This window comes from Phalacrocorax aristotelis, chromosome 2, assembly GCF_949628215.1.
Source record: "Phalacrocorax aristotelis chromosome 2, bGulAri2.1, whole genome shotgun sequence".
Classification (NCBI taxonomy): domain Eukaryota; kingdom Metazoa; phylum Chordata; class Aves; order Suliformes; family Phalacrocoracidae; genus Phalacrocorax; species Phalacrocorax aristotelis.
This window is the reverse complement of record NC_134277.1, coordinates 163,047,743-163,066,200: the sequence shown is the minus strand read 5'-3', so window position 1 is coordinate 163,066,200 and position 18,458 is coordinate 163,047,743. Positions and strand designations below refer to the sequence as shown.

Sequence of the window (18,458 nt, the reverse complement as noted above, 5' to 3'; positions counted from 1 at the left end):
TTTTTTAAATGAAAGCGCTTACCTTGCAGGAGAAGCTTGAAAACATAAACTGACATAGAGCCATGAATTATAAATGCATTTCTTTTGAAGGAAGCAACTGGACTTCACTTCGGTGACAGGAGGCTGGGAAACACAAAGATTATGTGCGCACACACACACACTTTTGTGTTTTGAAAAATTAAAGTCAATTAATCCCAGATAATGGGCCGCCATTATAACCATTACTTCACCTCCATGATCTTAGGGCAATCCTACAAGAAGCAATTTGAATCTGTTGGGCAGGAGAGCCCATGACGTTAGAGTGTGCTGTTGCAAAAGAAATCCAATGCCAAACAGTTTTTCTAGCCCTTTCCTAAAACGCAGTGGTGATTATAACTTCCTTTCACAGAATCAAAGAATGGTAGAGGTTGGCAGGGACCTCTGGAGGTCGTCTGGTCAAACTCCTTGCTCTATCAGGGCCACCTCGAGCCAGTTGTCCAGGACTGTGTCCAGACGGCGTTTGAACATCACCAAGGATGGAGATTCCACAACCTCCCTGGGCAACCTGTGCCTGTGCTTGGTCACCCTCACAGTAAAAAAAGTGTTTCCTGATGTACAGAGGGACCCTCCTGTGTTTCAATTCGGGCCCATTGCTTCTAGTCCTGTCTCTGGGCGCCACTGAAATAACCTTGCTCCATCCTCTTTGCCCCTCCCTTCAGGTATTTGTAGACATTGGTAAGACCCCTCTGAGCCTTCTTTTCTCCAGGCTGAACAGTCCCACCATCTCTCTCAGCCTTTCCTCATAGGAGAGATGCTCCAGGCCCTTAATCCTCATCATGGCCCTTCACTGGACTGACACCAGTATGTCCATGTCTCTTGTACTGAGGAGCCCAGAACTGGACACAGTACTCCAGGTGTGGCCTAACCATTACTTGAGTTGCCAAAAACTGGGCATCTCCTTTGGAAGGGAAAGATCTTACTCAGGGGCTGTTCCAACTGGGACACCGGCACGGGTTTTGGATAGCTGCAGCTTGAGCACTGCAGGGTTTCCTTGTGCTCACTCTGCCAAGGCTCTTGCGTCTGGGAGTTGCTGCTGCATTTGGGCAGCTTTGGTCAAGGAGGAGTGTTCATCTGGGTAGTTGAGTTTGCTGACCTGACCTCTGGAATGAATGTCCCTTTCTGAACTTGTTTCTTCTTTGGCACTAGCTTTGTTTTTTTTTCTTCTTACCCAGTTGCTGCGATAAGGCTTGCTCAGTTTGCCAGGCTAAAGGGCGTCACTAGAACACGCATCGTTTTGTAGTTGTTCATCTAAGGCAACAAAACAAAAATAAGTAAAAAAGAAAATCGCTTTCATTAAAATGTTTTTTATCTTCTCCTGAAGCATAAAAAGTGTCTTTTCTTGAAGAGGGGATATTACTAATGTAAATCTGATGCTGTTGGCAGAGGAATTATATGCTGTATGTCATAAGGCAAGCAACTGAGGAGGAGCTGGAGTGATCGAAATGCCTCATGGGTGTATGAGATTGTGGGGATAGGTATTCACACAGAGATGCTTTCTTATATGTGCCCAGGGCTTTCTCTTATCTCTGAACGTGAACCCGTAGTGAAATAGAAATGTTCCTGTATTAATAGTGCATCGGAGATAACCCTCATCTGAAAAACACAGTAATACTGCACAACTGGGAACCCTTTCAGAGCAGGGAATTGGACTTGCAATTTCATAGTGTGTTGGTAATGAAACATTTTGGTTCTGTATAAGCAAATGGGCAAGGTTAGTGGACACATTACTCTGTCTGTCATTGTCCCAGCAGTAACCAATTTAGAGGCTTTATATTTTCTGCTACCCCAGTAAGGGAAAGAAAAGTAGAAGGTTAAAAATAGAAACCCCAGAATGAATTAAAGCGCAGAGAGTGAACAAGCTCGTAGTACTACTGTATAATTTTAAAATCCCTTTTTTCCTTATAATCGGGACTTTAATATATGTGTTACATTGCAAATTCTGGCAGTGTCTGTCCTGCTCCAAAAGGTCAGATCCATGCAGGAGGATTTATTCTGGCTGTAAGATGAGAACATGGGCATCTAGCTCTGGATCTACCTACCTATGGATCTACATTTGCATTGATGATTCCAGTTTGTATTTCCTTTCACTTATTGCTGCTGATTTGCAGGAGAAGCATGAGAAGTTGTTTGTGGCTTTGGCCTGCAAGGGGTGAGGTTAAAAACGTATCTTTGAGTGCCCGTGTATAGAACATAACTGGGTTTTTCATAGCTTTTTCAAGAGCTGTGGACAGATACCAGACCTTCATAAACTGGTTGTTGCAACTAGTTTCCCTGCAACACTGCACCATTGGGTTTTCTTTCCTAAGGTTAACCGTCACGCACTCTTGGTTTCATCTAGGTTACTTTTTCTTGTTGAGTTTTGTATCAAGATTAATACAGTTTCTAAAACAGGAGTCCAACGTAATGTGGAATTGTTTTCTTGATTTGCAGATATCCTTGTTGACGGCAAGCTTTGCGACTGCGATATCGTGGTGGACTGCAAAGTGGGGGACCCCATCCCGCTGGAGGTGAAGCTGACCAACTGGAGCAAACACAGCGTGGGGCCCTTCGCGCTTACCGTGACGCCCTACCAGGATTACCAAAATGGGGTGCACAACTACGATCTGCAAGATGCGATCACCTTTGTGGGATCCAACACCTTCTACATCGACTCAGTAAGTCTTTCTGGCAAATGGATCATGATTCTGGATGACATGCGTTTGCAGAAAAGGCCTTCATTATTCCATTGTGCATTTTAAGGCAGATTAATTTTTGGAAAGCACCGTGATTATGGCAGCTATTGCTAGAGGTGCTGCTAGGTTTGGGGATATAGAATCATCTCTCTGAAATGGCTTAAGACTGTAATTTCCTATGATTTAAACCAGTAGTAAACTATAAGAGACAGTAACTTTTAGTCACTCCAGATCTGACTGAATGCGAATGGGTAACCCAGATGAAATGTTTAATGCCATGTTGCCAGGCCCTCAAGCCATCCAGTGCAGCCTGCAGTAATAGATTTTAAGTAACTTTTTCTCTCTAGTCCATAAGAAATGTTCCCTAGGCTGAGCCCAGGAACTCAGCAAATCAGTTTGAGTCAGGTCCTGAGGAAATGCAACAGACTGCAAGAATATGCTAAACATTAATGACCAATATGATGAGCTGGTTCATTTCCTTGTTGCTTAGCATACTCTGATAAAACCATAATGAAAAATAGAAAACATGCTTAAAATGGGACCAAAAAAAGTCCCTTTTTAGAACAACTGAGATTTTGATTTTTCTCTCAAATTCTTCTGAAAAAATTCAAGTCTAGGAGCTTTTTGCTTCTGAGGCAAGACACTGAAAATACAGATAAAACTACTCTCTCCCACATCCTTCCCCTAAAAACAGCAACAACAAAAAAGCAGGAACGAAGAACATACAGACAGTACTGCAGAGTGGAATAAGTAGTATTTTTGGTAACTTATAAAATAAGCATGAAGCAGAGGGTGAGTGTTTGGGATAGTGCTTAGGACCTTTGCTTAGGTCAGCTCTTCGGATAGCTAATAAAATGTACCTGTCAAAAGTGAATATTTAAGTGAACCTTAGTAAGAAGGAAATTAAAGGCTAACCACAGGGAGCATCACCATGCATATTTTTCAATTACGCATCACGGGGAAAAAAAATTTCAAAAAGCTAATGAGTGTGGAATATACCATCAACTTGAATTTTAATGGGGGCTAACTATATTCTTAGCTGAATAATTTAAATATGTCAACAGAAATAATCAAGAAATGGCTTTCTTTGACTCTCTTTCTGACAGTGTGGATTTTTTAATCAGAGTGGCGGTGTTTGGAAGCCCAGCTGCCGAAGGGCCTGACCCTCCAGGCTAATGAGGGGAAAGGGAGATGTCTGCGTGATGTATTCTTACCTTCTGTTTGAGTCTCCTACTGGGCAAAAAGTCAGGAGGTCACATCTCTTGTGCCTGCCCAGGCAGCCTTCTCATAGGTTGCGGTCCCCGCTTTTGCCCCGTTGTTCAGTATTGTGACATTTCTTCTGTAAACACAGTCCCCAATAAGTTAAAAATAGAGTTGTTTTCTGCTCTTTGTCCTCCTGTTCATCCAAAAAGGTGAAATGAAGAAAATGTCGACTCTCAGACAAGAAGGGTTACATTTCATGGTATATAGTATTGGTACTTGTCCTACGCAGGCTCCCACAGAAAATGCTTAGTCATATTTCTTTGAGGCATAGAGCCCTGATCATGGAAGAAAATTCTTCAGTGTATCTAATGCTGTGAGAGGCCCTTTCATCCCCCGTAATAACTTGTTCAGTAAAGGAAAGAAGATTTCAGAAAGCCGCACCTGTTTCAGGGACAAGAAGGAAGTGCTGGTTTGTGCATTTGGTGAAAAAGGGAAGAACGAACATATTCAGAATTGTGTTCATGCTCTGAGTTTGGCAGCAACTCAGACAGACACTGGTTAAGAAACCGAAGCAGCTCATGGTTGGGTGAGATGAAAGAGAATCAGAGTTTCTCTTTTTCATAAATGAAAGCTGAGGCACTGGAACAGATTCTCTGCTGGTGTAACTCAGGGCTGCTCTGTCAGAGCTATTAAACATGTGCCCCTTATTTTCATAAACCGAGGGCACGAGCTCACGATTGTTTTACTTGTTTAATGGAGGTGGCTTGAGATGCTACCATTTCCCAGCTGCTTGTTTCTGCCCCTCTGTGGGAAGACGCTCCCCTTTTGCTCACCAGACCCAGCGGGAGAGGTGCTGTGAGCATTTGTTTTTGTGCAAAACTGGCCAGTTTAGCAAAAACTACGTTCGTCAGCAGTTTAAGCTAATTGGGCTGACTTTACACTGACACTGGCAAGGAGGTGGTGACATGATTTATTACACTGCCGAGCTGGGTGGGAGGAAGGATGGACAACTAGCATATGGTTTGGCATATCTGTAGTGTATGGCCAAGAACAAGTGGGAGCATCAGGTATTACAGCAAGAGAAGATACTTCTCACACCCTGAAAACTTGGTCTGTTGTCATGCTGATGCAGAAACTACATTATTGGTGCTCAATTGAACGTGATTTCTTTGAGGGAAAAAAACCAAAACCCAAATCCCCTCTGCTTTCCTCAATGTTCATTTCAAACTAAGCCCAATGCTCAGCAAATCACGATTGTTTTTGTTTGCAGACTAAAAAGTTTCAAATCAGTTTCTGCTGCAATCTGGAAGACAGGCGATATATACAGGAATTTCCAGCATGCACATGCTGCTTCACAGTATGAATATCAATTGTTCAAAGGGTAGAAGTCATACGATTTTGTATTTCTCTTTCTTGCAGCTTGAAGTCCGGGTTAGATGATTTATCTTAGAAGTAATGTAATGAGCGCTTATTCACCTTTCTGTGCTCTTACTTCAGCTCAGTGCAGCAGTCTGGGTTTGTGTCACACAGTGTCTGCTGGGATATACTACTTCAAAAAGCAAATTCTTTTACTAAAAATTTTAAAGGCTATTGAGATATTTCCATCCATTTTAAATTAAGCAAAATCTTTATTTTTAAGCACAACTTCTGATTTGGTTACCCTGACCTTTCTATGGCTGTACTTAACAGGAGAAGTTACTTCGTCGGTTATCACTTAGTAGACATTTTATTCAGTGCGGGGCTTTGAAACATGAGATAACATGGTGGACCCGCACCCTTTAAAATATGTTGCATTGATTTATTTTTTTATTTCACTTCACAACCTGAAGTTTAGCCTTAGCCATACTATTAAAAATTCTTAGTTCTTACCAATATTTTTTTTTACTAATTAGTTGATCAGAGTTGCTTCTTGCTGAATGAAAAACAAAAAATTTATCTTCTATGGAGATTCCTGTAACTACCAGCAATTCGTCTCTCTTTGTTGTTCCTCCTTTTGCTATTACTATAATCAAGCAGGTTTTTTCCTGCGTGTGTTATCACGCACTTGCTCAAGTGGTTGGTAGTGGGAGATGAAGAGAAATTCATTAGTAGATGGTCATTTTGAATCAGCTCAGAAGCTATGATGAACATTTGCTCACTTCTGGCAGGTCCTCTGTGGCCCATCTGGAACAAATTAGTTTTCTTGGCACTATTTTACTCACACTGTAAACTCTTTGGGGCAGCGAACAGTAACTGGCACTAGCCCTAATCTCCAGCTGAGCTCCCTAAGTACTACAGCAGTATAAATAAGTAGTAATTAGTTCTAAGCAATCACAGTCCCACATGGTAGCCTGAATCAGGGAAAGATTAGAATGGAGCTAGAAACTTAATTTTTCTTCTCCCTCAATGGAACAGAGGAGTAATGTGGGCGGTTTTTTCTTGATTCTTCAGTCATTTTTTTTTTCTGGGCTAGAAGTTTCCCATCTTTGGTTTCCATGGTTTGGTGGAATTTTGGTGAAATCTGTTTCAACTCTGACTCAACTCAGCAAGCCTGTATTTAACAGCATCCCAGACTGGCACAACATACAAGCACATATCTAGGCGGTGACACTTCCACACCTGTGTGCTGCTAGATCAAATGACAATACAAATTTGGTCTAGAAGCGGCACAAGTATGTGATCTTCATGTTTCTTGTAGGTTAGCTGGATCGTGCTTTGCAGTCAGTGGGATTGTGTGTGCTGTCAGCTACGGTGGGAAGTGTCTGACTTGTGTACACATGAACAAGTCACCCTAAGCTCCCTTCACAGGCTGTGGAGAACTAGTCATCAGGGTTGATGGATATTTTACTTCATTCTAAATTTGAGCAGATTAATCCTTGTGTTGAACAGCTGGCTCAGATGTGGACATCCACTTTACAGATGTTTGGGTGGATTCAGTTCCAGACTGAGACATCTGAATGAGTAGGTTTTACATGGATGCTGGCCAGCTAAGCTCCCATTAGTCAATGGAGATGGCGTCTGCAGCCAGTAGAACCTGGCTTATGCTAACATAGACATCAGGAGTAAGAATCAGTTGCCTAAAAGTAGGTGTCTGCCATCATTTACATGCTATGGGTATCCCAGCTGGCCTCCACCTGCTGCCAGAAATCCTTCTCTAAATCATCCCATAAATCCTGCCAGCTCTGTGCAGATGTCTCAGTGCCTTAGGTCCTCCCTAATGTCACGAGGTGCCTCTGTTAAGCAACTGTATCCTGACTCTATAGGCTGGCCAGCTAGACCACTATGTGTTTGCTCCACTGGCTGCATTGACTAGATGTCTTCTTACTGCAGTAGGAGCTCGGATACCTATTGTGTCAAAAACACTTAAATGTAGGTAGTTTAACCTCAAAATTAGTCCTGTGCCCAGTATACCAGTTGGGTTGGATCTGGCCTTCTACCGACCTGACTGCTGCTGATGTACTTATGGTCTTCTGAGAATGCTTGTAGGCAGCCCCACTAGAAAGGCAGCCTTCCCTTCTGAAGTTAGTTACTATTTCGGAAGAAACTTCTTGTAACTTCTGCAGAGCCACTTACATCTCAACAGTGCAAAGATTCCAAGCTACTTGTACTTCCCTGTTTCTTCCCCAAACCAGAAGTGTTGATTAGAGTAGTGGTTGTAGTAGTGGTCATGCAGATGTGGATGGTCCCCAAACCATGACTGTTGTTGTCTGGTCTGTGCATACTGTGCGCAGGGGGATGGGCTACAGGCAGAACTGGACACATACCACTGCCTTCCTTGCTGGCTCTTCCCATTTATGATGAAGAAACTGATGACTGGTGTAGAGACTTGTGCTGTAAAGGCAGGAGGAACGAGCAACCATGTAGGCAGGACTTCAGATGAGTGAAAAGGCTGTGTTGATGCTGATATGCCTGAAGCCACCTTCCTGATTGTCAAGGGTTCTGATCAATGCTGTTACAGGTATTTCTTCATGGTGTTGCCAGATTAGGAAAAATGGACTGGGAGCTTGAAAAAGGTACAGATCTTGAGGAGGCTTCATTTGCTGTTTGCCTCCACCCATTGCTGGCATTAATGCCTGCCTCTGTCCTTCTCTGGATGCAAGGCCACATCAGTTGCAGTGAGGTGGAAATAAGGCAGGCAGCCCCACAAGGAGGGGAAGGAAGCAAGAGGGGAGATGGCTTTATGTTGTTCTGCATGTCCAGACGCAATGCCAGGGGGCAAGAACTTGCACCCAGCAAGGAGGGGAGATGCCGAGAACAGGGTTCAGGAGAACAGCTGTGGCTGCTCTGATCACTCATGTGGATGATACGATGCTGTTACAAGTTTGCTGTAGGTCAGCAAAAGTGCTCAGCTCCAAAGGCAAAGGGAGCCTGGGCTCTGCCAGCTCTGAGGGTGTTGCTGCTTGTGAACAGCCAGGCCCATGTGCAGGAGCAGCAATTTAGGAAGGTTCAGCGAAGAAGCCTGACATCCCTGGGGACTATACAGGGTGCATGTCTGCTGGCTAAAGGACCCAGCAATGAAGGTCCAAAAAACCTAGAATAGGAGAAAATGGAAACAAGCAGCTCATTCCCCTCACATCTGAGAGCTACAGAGAACCTTCCTCACTGGAGGCGGTGGCAGGTAATTTTCAGCTCTGGCATATTCTTGAGGTGCCCCGCACCCCTGGAAACTTCTTCTAGTTGTTCATCTCCTCCCTCTCCCCCACCATGGTCTAGTCATCATCCTTGTTCTTTTCTTCCTATGCAATGGCAAGATGCCCTTCAGCAAAGGGCGTAGACACTTTCCCACTTAACACCCCATTGTTGATGTCCCAGCTTACCATATGACCACATTTTTTATAGTGGGCAAGAATCCTGATAACTTGTCTCAGAGCCTTAGCCTCATCCCTTCACTGTTCCAGGTGATAATGGCCCATCGGTTCCTAGTGATGTCCCTCACAAAGGTTTTCTCCCCCTGAATCCAATCACGTCCAGCACAGCTGGATGGCTCAATGCTTCTGGATCCAACACCAGAGTTTCTGTTGTGGTTGGGCTTGGGTCTAGGTTTGGCTGACCGGTGGTACGTCATGCTGTCATTTAGAATCAACGCTGGACTCTGTAACATGATGGACACTGAGGTGTTTGGAGATGGCCAAAGAAAGGCCCATTACGAATGAGTATTCAAGCAAAAAAAGAAAATACATGGGCACAGGCCTACCCGTGAAACTAGGGATGACCCTGTGAGTATATATTGAGTTGATGGTTTCAGGGTCCGGAGAGCAGAAAGGAACTGGTAAGATGCTCTTGGCTGAGGGAAAATGAGTACTGAGGAGCATAGGTGCCCTTCATTGGGTCTTTTCTGCTGGGAAGGAGTTGCCTCTTCACAATTTTTTGAATAAATTCCATTCAGTGGAATGGCTTTATGCCGATTCCGTGTTTTTGCATTTACAGCAACTTTAATCCAATTCTAGACACCTGAAACTGGATTTAATATCTTGTGGAAGCAGATAATAATTCAAACATTATCAGTCGTGAGGTTGTTAAAGTTAGAAAATACTTAAGAAATGATGGACTGAGATATATTATTTGTTGTAAAGATCTGGATCGTAAATGGTTTTGTGATGAATCATTTGAGATGTATAAAAGTAGAAACAGTGTGAAGTCTGTATTTAATTTGGGCAAGATAAATCAGGGTGGCTACTTTTCATGGGATGTTTCTTGCTAAACTTAATTATTTCATTGATAGTGCTAAAGAATCCTGATTAGAATTTGCAGTCAGATTGTGCCTGAACAATAAACGGGGATGAATTTAGTTATTGCTAAGTTGTTAAATGGTGTTTAACCACATGTTTAACATTAGTGCAGAGACATGATTTAGGCCTTTAATATAGATGTGGATAAATGCAGTCTAAGGAAAGATTTTGGGTGACCTCTGCCTTAAACCAACTCTGTTCTGGAATCAGTGACTCCTGAGGATCTGTGTTCTGGTTTAAGCTGTGCCACAGCTTTGCTGCATGAGAGAATAATACAGGATTTAATTTTCAATGCTCCAATTTTACTATTGCTAGAAAAGGGACAAGATCTTCACTCCTTTTTGTGTGAAGGCATCCCTGAGATGTGAATCTAGAGTACTCTGAGATCATCTGAAGGAACTACTGAACTGCAAAGTGCAATTATTTGGTTTTGTTGCTAGTTTCATTATACTGATTTTCACATTGTCTTTTCCAGGTGAAGCCAACCAAAGACTCTGTGTATTTTGGAGCACTTCTCTTTCTCTACACAGGCGATTTCTACCTGAATATCAAATTCCATGAAGACAACTGCAGCAGGGAGCTGCCTCTTTCCTGGTTCTGCCTTCCTAGTGTTCACGTCCGTGCTATGGAGCCTGTGGTCCAAACTAAGCTGTAAATGTTTTGTGCGCTGTTTGATTAGCCACAGTGCACAGAAACGTTTGGCACATCCTCTGCTTGACCCCAGCTTGTTTCTGTCCAACCCGAGGCCATAGTCCCTACTTTGGAGGAACAGCTGAACACTTTCTGAATTGGCTGATAGTCATTTGGGCAGCTGCTTTATCTAATTTCAGAGAGAGAGAGATTATAACTATGCTAGAGTTTTCCTCTGTTTCCAAAAAGCCTTTGAAACTGCTAATATATGCATTTTACTTCCATATACTCTATTGACATCAGTGGGTTTGAAAGGGTCTTGAGGGCTGAATTTAAGAGGGCTGAATTTAACCATGTGTTTGAAGGTCTCAGTTCCAACCTGAATAATCCCATTTTAGCATGTTTCAACAAGAATTCTATATCTGTATGAAATTCCTCCTGGCTTACACTGGACCCATGGCACGTACCCTGGAGGTGTGGTTGTCTCTTAGATTTGTTCACAAGCTTGTTCTTGTTCATTTGTTTGCTGAGAATTTGGTGTCTTTGGTAGTAAACAGCAGTAGTGATGCTTTTTTCCAGTGTTACTGAAAGTAGGAATGGCAAATATGCTTCCAGTTACCCTCTTCCTCCCCTGAGCCCAGTGCCACTTGCTCCTGGTAAAGTCACTGCCTTTAGTTTGGTAGATCTGTGAACAAGAAATGAAAGAAGGCAATGAAGAGCTAGAGAGGTTTGTCCTTGAGAAAGAAAATAAGCCAATGTTTGGGTTGCCTAGGGCTTGCCTGTGAATTTGGGCTTTCACAGTTCTGTTTTATACAACTACAATCACCTGAAACATTTGCAGACACTTGAAGACCCACCAGAATTAATCAGCTGATCATTAATATAATTTTGCCTGAGTTTCTGCAAACTCTTCTGATCAGATTTTTCATGCTAATAGACTGGGCTTGATTATGTCGTCCTTTTTTTCCTTCTTTTTTTTTTGTTGAATGATTAAGTTCAATTATTAGGCAATTAAGGCCATGGAATTCCTGACCATAAAAGTAGTTGATGGATGTACTGGAAATTTAGGCTGTGTTCTTTCAGAATAATGTTTTTGTATGCAGAGACCTGCATATACCCCATGGAAAGCAGGGGGATGTCTTAGCTGTATGATTAATATATTATTTCATGGCCCATATGTTTCAAACCTGTCTCAATCTTCTCTTAAATTTACATCCTGCAGCTCTTAAGCTGGGTGGTAGTACATTTTCAGGATGCACTAAGATGTGGCAGAGGTGCTCCAGTTAGCTCCAGTTAGCTCTGTACATGCTAAATCTACATGCACAGCAACCTCTTTGCAGATTTATTTTGTTTGCTTAGGCTTCATCCAAATGTGGGCACACCACTTCATGCCCGACCCGGTCCGTCCTGCTCAAGCTGTGGAGCACAAGCCCAGACAGCTCATTCTGGCTCTCTGCCCTATGCCCAGTTGTACTTTGAGATGTGACTGGTGTTTTCTGTAGGAATAACAGTGCTCAAGACTCAATTCATTGCATGTTTGCAGAAGACTGTAATGTATTCATCCTAAACACTTCCTATAGTTCCCCTACTTCGAGGGAGCTATAGCTATAGCACAATAGCTATATTTCCAGCGTATGCAGGGTATTATCTCTAAAAAACTGTATTGTGGCAATGTTGTCAGTGTTTGCTCTTGCGCTGTGGCTCTGTATACAGCTTTGAATGCCAGAGTGGAAGTCTTCAGTCTTAAACTGATGGAAATCTGAGACTGACTGAAGATTTACTTGCAATGATGTACTGCTCTGTCAGCTGTCAGCATGCAACGGCCAGTAAGGAAACTGTTCCTTCGATTTGCACGGTGGTTCTGGGCCAGAGACACCCACAGACAGAGGGTCCAAGCAGCTGAGCTGGGCATGGTTTTTGTGTTAGTGGAACTTGGTTGACCAGTTTGTGCCATGAGGCTGAATTCTCTGTCACTACATAGGCATATATACAGAAAAATAAGATCCCGGGAGAGCAGGAATTAAACCAGTTAATCTCTTCCATAAAAGCTGCTTTTGACATGTGTCTCTGTACTGTTACACAACACTGTTGCAGTGAAATCCAAATTGGGCTTTATTCAGTATTCCCAGCAGATAATCTGCAGATGCTAGGAATACAGCTAAGGCTTTGGAAGGACCACATTACGTTTGAAACAAAAATGTTGTGAAGCAGATGTTGTTGCAGTCAGGATGCTTCAGCTTACCCAGCTAAGGGATCATTTCCTAGTTTATTTTTAAGAGAGTTCTCTGAGAACAGAGGATATTGTTCTGTGAAGCCTATACTGGGATGCAGCACTCCTGTGCCCTTTGCTTATAAAGAATCCTGATCCACAGCCTGCTGAAGCTGTTGGAATGGGAGAGGTTTTATTATAACAGAAGTAAGCTGCATATTTCCAATATGCCATTATAAATCTGCCATATGTGCTCATAAATATAAGTTCTTATGCGTGAGCTGACCCTTACTGGTCTGTCTGTTCATTATATAGTAGACTACTCTGTCCCTTGTCAACTTTGATGCTTAGTTGCTTTTGGCATTTATGATATCTTTCCCAATTTTCTCACACTTCTACTTGTCTTGGTGAGCGAGATGAAACACAAGAAGTTCTTCCTTCTGGGGATCATTTATGACTTGTCCAGAAGGAGAATAGTAAAGCGTCAGTGTAATTTGGAGAAGGGTGAGTGGAAGGTACTTGCAATGAGAACACTGCATCGCTGTTTGTTTTTTTTTTTAATGGAAGTTTGCACTGGGATTGCTGTCAGGATGGGTCCTTGCAGTGCTTGAAAAAAGGATGATACTTTTCTGATCTGCTCTCCTTTCTGGAATTGAAAACTTGCTGAACCACCCAGCTATTATTCACGATGAGCCAAACTGCACATTGTTACACAGATGTAAATCTGATATGATCCCACTTGAATTAAATCATTCCTAATTTAAATCACCATTGCTGAGAGCAGGCATTGGTCCGGTATATATGTGCATTGGAGAAGCATAAGTTGTGTAAATTATCTGTCTGAATAAATACTTATGTGCTATTTACACCTCTGCCTGCCTCTTCTGTCAATAATTCTTGATAGTGCTCTTGTGTGTTTTTACTGGTAATAATATCTCTTGATGCTGCATTCTGTCTCTGAAAGAATGTATTTGATCCTGGAACTGAAATTTCAGCTTCACTCAAACTTTGTTTTCCTAGATGACTCAGAGCTGCAGAAAGATGTATGCGCCATAGTGTGGCTCCTGTGTCAGTGTCCATTAACTGTCAGCTGAGGGGAGAGAGGCGCACTCACATGAAAGGTTACTTATATCTCAGAATATTGACAATGAGGGTGGTGAAACACTGAAACAGGTTGAGGTTGCCCAGAGAGGTGGTCGATGCCCCATCCCTGGAAATACTCAAGGTCAGGCTGGACTGGGCTCTGAGCAACCTGACCTAGTTGAAGATGTCCCTGCTCGCTGCAGGGGGGTTGGACTGGATGACCTTTAAAGGTCCCTTCCAACCCGAACTATTCTATGATTCTATGATTCTATGGCCCTTTCCATCCTCTACAGAAACAGCTCAAAGGCTGGAAGGACCATTTATGGAAGTGGTATGTCTGGGAAGACTGATTGGAAGCACTTGTTTTGTGTGCACCATCTGATGTCATGGTTTAGCAAGCATGGTAGTGTTGGGTTGATGGTTGGAGTTGGTGATCCTAGAGGTCTTTTCCAACTTCAGTAATTCTGTGATACTATGATTCTATGTCCAACCCTGTTTGAGCTCCTTCTGTCAAACAGCCCTGAGGCTCCTGTGTTTGGGTCCCCAGTCTAGATGCTCTTAAGCTTTCCTTAGTGAGTGCACACTCACTTCCTTGGATCCTCTGACTCCCTTCCTGGGTGCGGGCACTTTGTCTCTCACTGAAATGGGACTATGCATCCATCCTACCTGCACTATGCACACTAGAACAGTGCTGTCCACCAACTCCATGGGATGTTACGCATACCAGCTAGAGCTCTGGGCTTGCAATTCAGCTGTTTGGGCACAGGTGGGATTTGAAGGCTTTCCTACAAGGTACATGCTTCGCAAAGGTTTGTAAATGCTATTGCTCTTTCTTAGTACAGAAGACATGTAAATCTGGACAACTTTCATGGTCAGTGTTTAATGATACATATTTACTTCTGCTGGTTAGACCATTCTGGGGCTTAGATCAGGGTCCTTGTGTTGTCCAGCATTTTAGCTCTTGGTTTCTCATCTCTCTTTTTCATCTCAGCTTTTCTGGTTTTCTTTGGTTGGTTCCAACAGAATGGATTAACAGGTCCTTTTCTTTTTCTGTTTCCTTCCTCTGCGTTTCCATCAGAGCCCTCTCAACACTTTGGTCATCTACTGGGGAAAAAAAATTGCTTCAAACGCTATTTCTGTTGTTAAACTGGAGTTCAGCTCTCATATCCTCTCTTAAAAGGACCTTGAGATACTTCAGTTGAATGGGACCTTGTCTATTTTATTACCATCTGGTGTTGCTTGTTGGAGTGATACTTAGGCTACTACATTTATGATGCATCAATTCCATAACACCAATGGGACTTGTGCTGTATGCAGGTGATGTGTCATTTAACAGGTATTGATTACTTCTTTTCCTTCTGTTTCTGATTCAACAAGGTATCTAAGCAGGTGCCTAATGTTAAGCACATTAATAGGCCCAGTGACTGAAGCTAATTCTGTCACATCTGCCTGAGGAACTTGCTAAACCTCTGTCCAGATGCACAATCTGCATTTGAACCTGCAAGTTTGAGTTTGAGGTCCCGTCCCATTATGTTGCATTGGGCATCTTATTCTTGGATCACCACTGGCTTGCAGGAACCCTGGCACAAGGAGAAGACACCTCATCAAAATCAGGCATTGTCACTTTAATACATGAGGGATAGACGTATAAAACAAGTCTGGGAGTGCAGAAGATCCTCCCAGACCACTATGTCCTCAGTGTATATCTATATCAACCAGAGTAATGAACCTTGGAGGCATAAATCATACAAATAGACTTGCTTGAGAAATTCCATTATACCCAAAGGCTGTGCCCAGTAGCTGTGTAATAGATGAGACAGTGTTCGTCCACCTCCTGCTTGCAGTTCCTCTTCCAAGTGTTCCTCTTCCAAGGCCTACAGGAAAACTCCCCAGGAACTGCTCAGAAATTATTTGGCATAAGGAAAGGCGTATGTTAACAATAAGGAATTACAGCACCGCTTTTGTGATGAGGGAGCCCTGGAAAGTCTGAAGGGAAGAATTCGTTACGGCCCAACGTACTCTGATACCATGACTGAAGAGGGCTGATTTCAGCCCCTTTTCAGTATGTATCCAGTTAGAACAAAAAACTGTAGACACTGCCAGAAAGAAACCAGGCCAACTATTGAAATAGTTTAACAATGAGCATCTTGTTAATGGCTATGAGGATGTCATCACTAATCTGTGACAGAAACAGGGCCCTTTGCTATCCAAAGTCTGCCTGTGTTCTTACAGAATCACAGAATCCCAGGCTGGAAGGGACCTCAGGATCATCTAGTCCAACCTTACTAGGAAGAGCACAGTCTAGACAAGGTGGCCCAGCACCCTGTCCGGATAATTCTTGAAGGTGCCCAATGTGGCCGAGTCAACCACTTCCCTGGGGAGATTATTCCAATGGTGACTGTCCTCACTGTGAAAAATTTCCCTCTGGTGTCCAGTCGGAATCTCCCCAAGAGCAACTTGTGTCCATCCCCCCTTGTCCTCTCCACGTGACTCCGTGTAAAAAGGGAGTCTCCATCTTCTTTGTAACTACCCCTTAAGTACCGGTACACGGTGATGAGATCCCCTCTGAGCCTCCTTTTCTCAAGGCTGAACAAACCCAGTTCTCCCAGCCTATCCTCCTATGCCAGGCTTCCCAGAATGGTCCACGTCAATGGCTGAAGAGATGCCATGGTCCAGTTTAAGCATCCGCCTACCACCTCCTTTCCCACCAGCTCAGACCCAGAGCACAGAGCACAGCCATTCCCTCCCATCCCATTGCCTGATTCACCTCTTCACGTGGCCGCACCAGGCTGAGCCCTTGCAATAGGTTTGGCTTGAAAAGGGGAAAGAAAAGGCAAGGGAGTGTTTTCCCTTAGTGTGTGTACACACACGTGAGGGGGTTATCAATGTGCAGCTCAATCATTGCACAGACTGTTGAAGCCTGCGAGGTTGCAGCATCCCTCTCAGACACGTTTGCAGTGCTCGTCAGGGCAGCACAGGGGTAACTATGCAGTGGGAGGAAGGGAGGGTAGAAATGCAGAGAGAAATGGTACAGGGCTACAACCAGAGACACCTCCGCAAGGTGCCTGAAGTTAACTGAGATGAATCAAGGCCAGCTGGGTTATGTAACTGCCACAACATTAAAAATAGGTTACGCTGTATATTAAGATTTCATTTATAAATTGTTTATAAAGCATTCATAAATGTTAGATGTTCTAAGCACGTTATGCACATGAATGCTTTGTGTTCCAACGTTATCGATGCCTGTATATACAGCAGCTGCAGGTGTTATAGATGGTTAAGTCATAGCTCTAGAGACCAACAGTTCAATAGAAATATACAATAAATGATTCATCAATCACTTAAACATGTATTAAGCATTTATGTGTTCTTTATAAATGGAACCTTAATATGAAGTGTGACCTTAAGAAGTGTGAAACAGGGAACTTTTCCCCTTTCATCTTTTTTTTTTCTTTCTAAAAATAAATTAAAATACCACTCAAATCACCAGCTTAATAATGATTGTGATTTCCTTCACTGCTGGCTTGAGAGAGGCCCCGGGCTCCTGAGAATTAAAAAGGGTTCGTGGAACAAGTATGGCATTTGGATGGACTCCCCTCTGCCTGCAAATATGTTTTGTGTCAGTTGAGGGTATGGGCTCCAGGGGTTAGGAAGGAGGTCACCCCAGAAGGATGTCACCTTGCCAGCCTGGGTGTCTGCAGATCCCTGGAGGAAGCACAGGAGCACAGGTACACGTGAGTGTAAAGTAAATAAAGAGCAGAGTGGAAGAGCCATGAAATGAGAGTTGAACAGGATAATTTAATTCATTAAAATAAGCCCTACAGCCAGCTGTGGGCATTTGCGTATATGGAAGATGTCACCAGAGAAGATGGACCCCCAGCACAAGGCAGAACAGGTAAGAGGTTTCTCCTTCCCTACCATGGCATCTGCAATGTAATAAAAAAACCTGGAGGAGGGTGTAAAGGTGCAAAGCCTGCCCATCCCATCCCAGCTCTCACTCCTTTGGACAGCTGAGCCCCTTGAGACTCTTTTTTTCAGTGGAAGAAATACAAGATGCTCCTGTCTTTCCACACTTGGCTGAAGTCCTGGCCAGGGCTGTGTCTTTCCAAGTCCCTTGAGGAGGGCATTGCAGGGACCTGGCCCAGATTTGTAGTAGATAGATATTGGCCACTTCCATGTGGCATCAGAACGAAGCCCAGTGATAATGAGCATTTAAATTTAGCACAAAATAAGACAATATATGCAAATGCTTGGGAATATTGGGTAAATCTACCAGATTTTCCCTTTTGTACAGCTCATCAAATGTTGCTGCTGTTTGTTTCAATATAAAATCATGTCCTCCAAAGCTTGTGGGCCATCCATATTGGGGGCTCGGGGTCACACAAGCTCTGTTGGGAGAAACAGGAGAGGTCAGTGATATTAACACAAGCCTCTGTATTTAAAACCACCAGATATGAACAGGAGCCACATGACGAGCTGTTGTGATGGTTCCTGGGCAGTCGTCTGTGCTTCCCAGGAAATCCACAGGGAGAAAGGGGCTTGGTGAGGAAACACCCACCCGGCATCAGAAAAGTCATGTTTCCAATATGAAATGCCTATTTTTTTACCTGTGGCTTTAGAGAGGCCAAGGTGAATAGTTGAGATGGAGACATCCACTTAGCAGACCACGGTGTTTGGGTGAGATAAATCCCCCTGCCCTGTCCCATCAAACAGATGACGTTAGCTAACCTGTTCAAAAGGACCCAGGGGGACACCTCTGCACGCAAACTGCATGAGCACAGGAGCCTCATTTCTCTGGAGGTGGGCAAGAGCATTTCCATCCCCATCCAGAGTGCAGTTCCACGGGGGCCAGGTTTGTACATGGGCTCTTCAGCGCTGCTGTGCTACAAATACCAGGACTGCGGCTTATTCCCA

General features: G+C 43.5%; 1 protein-coding gene across 8 annotated transcripts in view; it reads left to right on the top strand.

Moving 5' to 3' along the window:
* TRAPPC9 (trafficking protein particle complex subunit 9) overlaps window positions 1–13,327 on the top strand; it is a 538,181-nt gene extending 524,854 nt beyond the window's left edge. For all 8 annotated transcript variants that reach the window (XM_075085899.1, XM_075085893.1, XM_075085900.1 and 5 more), the window contains 2 exons: window positions 2,470–2,693; window positions 10,098–13,327. In XM_075085899.1, coding sequence (XP_074942000.1) covers window positions 2,470–2,693; window positions 10,098–10,277 — 404 coding nt within the window. In that variant the 3' untranslated portion in view covers window positions 10,278–13,327. The remainder of the gene's footprint in view (window positions 1–2,469; window positions 2,694–10,097) is intronic.
* The last annotated feature ends 5,131 nt before the right edge of the window (window positions 13,328–18,458 follow it).